Source organism: Pimephales promelas, chromosome 9, assembly GCF_988280905.1.
Source record: "Pimephales promelas chromosome 9, fPimPro1.hap1.1, whole genome shotgun sequence".
In the NCBI taxonomy this organism is placed as follows: Eukaryota; Metazoa; Chordata; class Actinopteri; order Cypriniformes; family Leuciscidae; genus Pimephales; species Pimephales promelas.
This window is the reverse complement of record NC_142777.1, coordinates 34,759,841-34,768,106: the sequence shown is the minus strand read 5'-3', so window position 1 is coordinate 34,768,106 and position 8,266 is coordinate 34,759,841. Positions and strand designations below refer to the sequence as shown.

General features: G+C 37.6%; 1 protein-coding gene across 1 annotated transcript; it reads right to left on the bottom strand.

The window, feature by feature from the left end:
- Positions 1 to 318: 318 nt before the first annotated feature.
- kazald2 (Kazal-type serine peptidase inhibitor domain 2) lies at positions 319 to 5,298 on the bottom strand. Its single transcript, XM_039648639.2, has 4 exons — positions 4,824 to 5,298; positions 3,134 to 3,294; positions 2,756 to 2,903; positions 319 to 501 (listed from the first exon to the last, which is right to left on the bottom strand). The coding sequence occupies exons 1-4, from the start codon at positions 5,296 to 5,298 to the stop codon at positions 380 to 382; spliced, it is 906 nt and encodes a 301-aa protein (XP_039504573.2). The 3' UTR covers positions 319 to 379.
- Positions 5,299 to 8,266: the final 2,968 nt, after the last annotated feature.

Sequence of the window (8,266 nt, the reverse complement as noted above, 5' to 3'; positions counted from 1 at the left end):
TATTTAATTAAGTTTTTTTTTTTTTTAGGTACAAATTTCAAGAGCGAATAGAAATTATTTTGGATTTATATACAACGGCCACACATAAAATGCAACAAAAAAAATATAACATTTTAAGAGTACACATTTTACGGTGAGCTTACATATTAAGAAACATCTGTGATTAAATGCTATGTTTTTACACTCTAAAAAAATGCTGGGTTGTTTCAACCCAAATTTGGGTCAAATATGGACAAACCCAAATGGTGGGTTTAAAAAAATTCAGTTAAAAATGAAATTTTAAAAGACATTTTTAACCCAACATTTGGGTTAGTCCATATTTGACCCAAATTTGGATTAAAACAACCCAGCATTGTTTAGAGTGTACAATATATATATGCTACAAATACATATGTCCACTAGGCTGGCCTTCGTAATCTTCATCATCGACATTCTCCTCTTCGCCTGATATTCTATAAGCTCCGCTTTCTTTTTCCCGGAACTCTTTGTTCAGCTGAGAACCTGGAAAACATAAAGGGAGATTAATTGTATTAATTATTTATGATGCATTATTTTTAATATAATATGATTAATATCATATACAATAATAATAATCCATTCTTAGTAGATTTTTTTTAATCAACAGAGTGAGAATGCAGTGAGGATCTATTAAGTAATGCACTAAATAAAAAGCATAATCATTTTTAGAAAGCTCAGCATTTACTCAATATGCCCATAGCGTCCTGTAAAACACGCATGATATATTCTATTTGTCTCTAAACCTATAGGAAAAGGTCTGTCCTGTGTCCAGAGTCACCTTTCACTGCCACCTATCCCAGAGTTCATTTCAGTCGGGACGTTCCGGGAAACGAGGGGTGGGGGGGCAGGCACTGGTGGTGCAGATAAGGGGAACAGACCCCCCAGAGAAAGAGATAACAGCCAGACAGTCACAGCAACGACCTGCCACATAATACACAAGCCCTTCCACCCCTTCTCCCTTTCCCCTCCAAATCTCCCGCCCTCTCGACCTCCTGTCATCACCACCCTTCACGTTGCCGCTGCAGAAAGCCCTCGGCTGGTGTACGGTTATCGTCAGCCATGACTGATTCTCGGAAAGGCCAAGTTCACCTTTAGTGATGAGGAGATGCTAAGCTTTGATATAGCCGATGTGAATCGATCAGATCCGACTGTTGGTGCGTTCACATGTCTTTTCTGACCACGCCGCAGACCGCAGAGAGAACGGGAATAACCCAACAGACCTCTCTCTGCAGTGTGGACGGATATTTTTCAATGTTAAAACGAGACAAATGTTCAGGTTAAAGGGAAATGAATGTTTGCGGTTTGCATTAGGTTACCGCGCTGCAAAAATGTTTTGATTTGAAAAATGGTCAAATACCTTAACATTCTTAAACTGAGATGCATTTACTTAAAGGAGAACTCCGGTCAATTTTAACATTGAGCTAATTTTTTTGTACATTTGGAGTGCTGTCAGTACAGACAAAAATGACAAAAATCGGTGTTGCCTACACTGTGTTATCATCTTTGTAAAATTCGCGCCCTGTTGACTTCAATGGGGCAAGTTCTAAACCTGCTTTTAGCCTCTTAAAGGAGTAGTTCACTTTTAAAAAAAAACTTTTGCTGATAATTTACTCACCCCCATGTCATCCAAGATGTCCATGTCTTTCTTTCTTCAGTCGAAAAGAAATTAAGGTTTTTGATGAAAACATTCCAGGATTTTTCTCCATATAATGGAATTCAATGGGAACCAAACGATTCAAGGTCCAAAAGACAGTTTCAGTGCAAACTGTTCAAAGGGCTTTAAACGACACCAGACGATAAATACTGAAACTGTCTTTTGGATCTTGAATCGTTTGGTTCCCAATGAAGTCCATTATATGGAGAAAAATCCTGGAATGTTTTCATCAAAAACCTTAATTTCTTTTCGACTGAGGAAAGAAAGACATGGACATCTTGGATGACATGGGGGTGAGTAAATTATCAGCCAAAGTTTTTTTTTAAAGTGAACTACTTTAAGCTTTTTTTCCTGGAAAACAACTCAAATATACTGATTAGGAAATAATAATAAATAAATAAAAACATTGAGTTTAAAAAAATAACAAAGTTTAAGTTCTATAAGCTCAAATGCTCGCCTTGCTCTGTTCTGTGATGCGCGTTCGTGACTTTCCTATTCGAACTCGTTCATCAAAATGAACGAATCTTTTCCCATGTCAACTTGTTCTTTTTGTTCGTTAAATGAACCAAATGACACGAAAAAAGATTTGTTCATTTTGATGAATTCGAACAGGAGAGTCACGAAAGCGCATCACAGAACAGAGCAAGGCGAGCATTTGAGCTTATAAAACTTAAACTTTTTTTTTCTTTTAAATGAGCGATCGTTTCGCTTGATAAGACCCTGATTCATCGTCTGAAATTGTTGTACGCCCTTTGAACAGTTTGCAGTGAAACTGTCTTTTGGACCTTGAACCGTTTGGTTCCCATTGAAGTCCATTATATGGAGAAAAATCCTGGAATGTTTTCATCAAAAACCTTAATTTCTTTTCAACTGAAGAAAGAAAGACGTGGACATCTTGGATGACATGGGGGTGTGTAAATTATCAGCAAACGTTTTTAAAAAAAAAGTGAACTACTCCTTTAAACAGTGGTGTTTGTGTCTGTGGAAGCAGCCCCAACGATCATGTTTTTGCAGCTTGTTGACCTCTGACCTTGTTTTCTAAAGGCCGTGTCTGTGTCTCTGAATGAGTGTTCTCAGACATACCTCCATGTGTAACCTGTAATCTTGCGGAGGCAGACACCTCTCCGAAGGCGTTCCTGGCGGTGCATGTGTACACACCTGCATCGTCCGGGCCGACTCTTTGAATCTGGAGCCAGCCGGTTAATTCAAACCTCCGCGGACCTCCACGGGCCTGTCATTACAGAAACACACCATTGCACATTTAACAAAACCAGAACTGTGACTAGACCGCAAACCTGCTGCGAGAATTTAATTGTGTTTGTCTGTTAAAGTTTCAGTTATATAGGCAATGCAATGAAAAAACTAAAGAATATGACTATCATTGTAAGCAGACCTTGCATTTCTGATGACGGTTTGTAGGATGCCGCTATAAAATGTTTTATTGTCCACTTGTGCACTTACCTGTACAGCCGTGCTTACATCATCAGCAGGAAAAGAAATAACGTCCCCCTCTTTACTCCACTGGACGGAAGCCAGTGGATACGACGACACCTCGCAGGAAAAGATGACATCACTTCCTTTGGCTGTGACGATGTCATGGGGAGCGTAAGTGACGACTGGTTCTGTAAAGTTTCCAGAAGATGTAAACTTTGAACTTTTAGAGGAACTAATTGCATTTATACTTTTATCTACAATTGAGGATAAGCGATTCATCATAAACACATTTCAGCCGTTGTTCAAAATAATACATGCTTTAAATAGGAAGGTAGGAGCTTTAATTAGTCAAATAAAACACAACATTTCATATTTTAAGTTAAAAAGTATCCCAAAGCAAATCTCTGCTAGTGGATGGTCGTTTCACGCCAGCTTCGGCCATTTGTGCTGTGTTTTTTTGGGTAGCTCGGTTAATTATTTTAAGGTGTGAGATTGGACACTTACGAGCTGCTAATCTTAAACATGACGGTAAGGTAAATACAAACCTAATGGCTGAATTTTTATTCCCACACAGTTGAACAAATGGGTTTTCATTTGGCTTTTTCCATGACAAAACTTTTAAATGAGGCAATTATGTTGGCACTCAGACTCTGTCCATGACAATGGTTCCTCCTGAGGACATTTACATCTATATACTGTATATATTTACATTAGGTCAGGTAGCAGAGCAAACAAGTCAGCTGAATAAAATCAAATGTCAAAAATAAAAATATATTTGCAGGCCTTTAGAAGGGTACATCTCTGTCAAGAAATGTCAAGGCTACATTTTGCGACAAAAAAACTTCACTATTCAAAAAGGGCTTTTCATTTTTTGCATTGCATTTTTATCACAATGTGGTACCCACACCCAATTCTCCTTACATTAATGCAAACAATCACATTCTCATTGTTGTCATGTGAATATAATTTAATATATAATGGCCCAGTTTCACGGACAGGGTTTAGATTAAGCCAGGATTAGGCTTTATTTTATTTATACGAAACAATAGCACTGATATATACAGTATTTTAAGATATGCCAGTACATGTTGCTTTCAGTCAAAACAGCTCAAACATGCATTTTAATCTGGACTATATAGGTTTAAAGCATGTTCATGAACCCAGGGTTATATATAATTATTTAATGGTTAAGATATTTCAAATATACGAATTATAAAGTGTTTATACATCATGGTAGTATTTGTTGCGCTGCTATTTTAAATAGCATAAAAACATGTTTTATATACCATAATAAAGTTAAATGCACTGTAGAAATTTGCAGTAATGAAAACGGCCATACATACCGTATATTTACACACTCTAAAAAATGCTGGGTTGTTTTAACCTAATTTTGGGTAAAATATGGACAAACCCAGCCATTGGGTTACATTTTTAAATGACATTTTTCACCCAATGACATGGGTTTGTCCATATTTTACCCAAAATTGGGTTAAAACACTAAACAATGCTGGGTTTTTTAACCCAAATTTGGGTCAAATATGGACAAACCCAAATGTTGGGGTTTTTAACCCAAATTTTAACCCAACTTCTATTTTCACTTTCAAAGCTATTTTTTTAATTACATTTTTAATTACATTTTCCCATATTTCACCGAAATTTGGGTTGAAACAACCCAGCATTTTTGATATAATTAATCGGTTTGTTCAGAGATACTCACTTGTCTTGCAGGGTCCGTGGTGCACCATTGTCAACATCTGACCTTTTGCTTGTTTGTGTTGGGCTGCCCGAAACTGACATATATTCTTAAATGTCTTTCCATCAGAAGCGCAGAGAGCTTCCTGCTTGCTGCACACGCAGACGGCTCTTGGCTCGCCTGTGGGGTTTCTGCGAGGAGCTCTGCAGCGCAAACCTTCAGCACAGCGCCCGTAGAAAGCAGACCCGGACCGGGGCTCCGGGTCACACAGTTGCCCCTCGTCGTTCCCACACTCCCAGCAACACCCGCACTGGTCCCGAACCAGCCCGGCTGGACAACCCTGCAGCTGCCTAACATCTGGGCACCTCTCAGGGTGGCACTTTTTAGGGCATCCCTCACCTGGTCGAAGGCTCTTCTGCCAATCAAAACGACCAATGTTCTCCAGATGAAATGCCTCAGATACTGAAACTAGCATTAGTATAACTAGTAAATAAGCCATTGTTCATAAGGTTAAAGTGGCTAAAGTATGAAAAAGATTGTTATATCAGTGCAGAAGGATAAACTATGCACTCTTGAGGGATGGTTTCGATAGACCTGAAAATCCCAAAATACAGTGTTTCCAGGTTTTAGTCTTTGTGCAGTCCTCAGGGTATCCTGATTAACTGACCAGTGTTCCTGTGTGCACAAAAGTCCAATAGGCTGAATGAGCAAGAAGGTGTGTAAGAAACAGAGCTCTAACGTTGGTGACCCCCTCTTAAACTGCAGGGTGCCTCCCCCATTTGCCAAACAAAAGTTTTAAAAAAGGTGTGTGCTGGGAGACACAACGTCCAATCAAAATGCTCGACTTTGAGTTGTGGTGGGGGTGAAATCATGGGTTTTGACCAAACTTGAGGAATCAGCAAGAAAAGGTCATAAATTAACCTGCACACCCCAAACGTTTTTTTTTTTGTTTTGTTTTTTGTTTTTTTTTTCACAATATGCTTGTCTCCTGTCAGGTGCTGCTGAGACTTTAATGTTTTTCAATAAGTTGAATACCTTTAGCTCACTGGCACAATTAGTGTGTTTTAATACACCTAGAAAATTATATTAGTGTTCCCAATCATCTAGAATTTTTTTTTTTTTAATTACATGAACTGTAAATTAATCACCCTTTGGCCCTGTTTACTGGTATTGAGGTGTGTTTTGACTGGTTGAATGAAATTGCATGTTGATAAAGCACAGAGAGATATGAAAACAAAAGAAATAATGTAAGGAAGTGTGAAAAAATATGATGTTGCAAGCAAAAGTCTGAGTTATTTTAGTTTTGTGCATGTTAGAACTTCAGATGCAATTGACCTCTATCACATTGTTGATATCATTTCAATCCGATAGTCATTTGGGAACATGTTGGCGGAAAAGCATTACAAGTAACATGGTTTCTTAGTCAGATTACTTTTTCCAGAAACTAAAGTAACGCATTACCTTCAACAAAATATACTTTTTCAAATAGGCTAATGCAAGTTGATAGCTCTCCAGTCCCCATTTTGAGAGAAAGCGTGAGTAAGTTCATCAGGTGTGAACATGGTTAGGCTACTGTAAAAGTAAGCAATAAGGTACGAGAGGCTGCGCTGTATCGTGAATGTATACTCCGCTTCGTGTCGTGCCTAACAACGCCGCCTACTTATTCACGATACAGCACTTGCCACACAATAAAAATATATATATATTTTAAAAAAAAATATATGTATAAGTGCAACTTTCATGAAGTAAAATCACTAAAAGCCTTCCTTCCGCTAGTAAAAATAGTCCCTGACCGTGAAGAGCAACGACGGAGTGATAAATAACCGTTGGGTGAAGCGGTCATTGCCGTGTTTTATCATGAGTAAAGCATAGCTATTGACCAATCAGAATCAAGCATTGGAAATAACCGTTTTATAAATATCAGTATATACAGTATTCCTCAAAATGAATAAAAACTGTGAAATACGTACTCAGAATGTTACACAAACCTGCAATAACTAAATTACACAATATATACCACTTTATTGACCAATCTTTTCTGATGATCTTGTATAATCTTTAGTAAAAAAAAAAAAAAAAAAAAAGTGTTGTTGAAGGTTGAATTCTTCTGCAATCTAGAAAGTCGGTAGACATCTGAAAGATTTGAACTGCGCCCTCCACTGTACAGATGTGAATTTGCACTTGCTTTTGCATTTACATTTGCTAAAAAATATAACCTTTTTCACAGCTCAGATGAGAAAATTTTAATGTAACACATTACTAAAAAGTAACTATATGCAATTAGTTACTTTTTAGGGAGTAACGCAATATTGTAACACATTTTAATTAAGTAACTTTCTCCAGCACTGGTAACCTTGCGCAGTGGTTTGATTGACAGACAATGTTCATGTGATTAAAACTGGATTTTCTTTAATGTAGAATTTGACGAGTGTAGATTTCTTATTATTTCCTATCAGGAAGATTTGCCGTAAGATTTTAAAAGCATCTTATATGTCCAAAATTAAGTAAGATTAATAATTTGTATCTTACTTTCAATGTTCAACACTATTATATATGGTCTCAAAGCTAATAGGCTAGGTTGCACTATATCCAAAGTTTAAATGTTCTCTAAGTATTTAGACGAACCTCCAACTAAATCATTGTTAACGTTTTTAGAACATTAATTAAATATCTAAGGAACTTTGAATGAATTTTGAATGAATTTTCTATTAATGTTACTGTAAATTCCGAGAACATTCCCTGTTAACTGGGAACTCTCACTTTGATTTTAAGGGCTAAAAAAACATTCAGTAGTTGGTCCAGATTTGTTGTTGGAGCTCTGCATGAAAAACAAAACAGGCCTCCATTACAAATGAGCTTATCTGTGCTGTGAAAGAAAGTGAGAAGATATTTCGCTCATCTCTCTCACTAATGTCCTTAGTTTAGCTGCTCTCACCTCGCCCCATTAAGCCAAAACAAACAATTAGGCGGCCATTAAGGGCCCATTGTTAATTGTAAATAATCCATCATTAATATTGATTAGCTGTGGCGAGCAGATCTCATTCACTTCTTACCTCCTAATGAGTGAGTCTTAGTGGGCTAATTGCTTCAGGCTATTTCCATTCAGCACGAGGAGGCTGCAGCGAGCTCTGGAGTGTGCCTTGAGTTTCACTGTTAACTAACACAGATTGAACGTCCATGATAAGATCAGACCCCACTCCAATTAACTTTCTCTGAAAACCTTTCCCAAGGTTACAATGTGCTTTTCCGATCTGTCCAAAAAGCAGCATAAAAGGTCATATGAGCTCGCACAACTCAAGTATTCTGCATATGCGTGTTTGCGCGCGCACGTGTGTGTGTGTGTGTGTGTGTGTGTGTGTGTGTGTGGGATTACAGATTTTCATTGTTTGATTATTCCTTTAAGGATTTTAACTGGAAAGTATGCTGTTAAATAATTTGAGTACTTTGTTAGTCAGTGTTAGTCTGAG

Bases quoted from the DNA above. Each gene is read 5' to 3' on its own strand.
- kazald2 (XM_039648639.2), bottom strand. From the start codon at position 5,298: ATGGCTTATTTACTAGTTATACTAATGCTAGTTTCAGTATCTGAGGCA. The intron at 3,295-4,823 runs GTGAGTATCTCT...GAAACTTTACAG, and splicing joins CCACGGACCCTGCAAGACAA to AACCAGTCGTCACTTACGCT. The intron at 502-2,755 runs GTATGTCTGAGA...TATGTTTTCCAG, and splicing joins ATTACAGGTTACACATGGAG to GTTCTCAGCTGAACAAAGAG.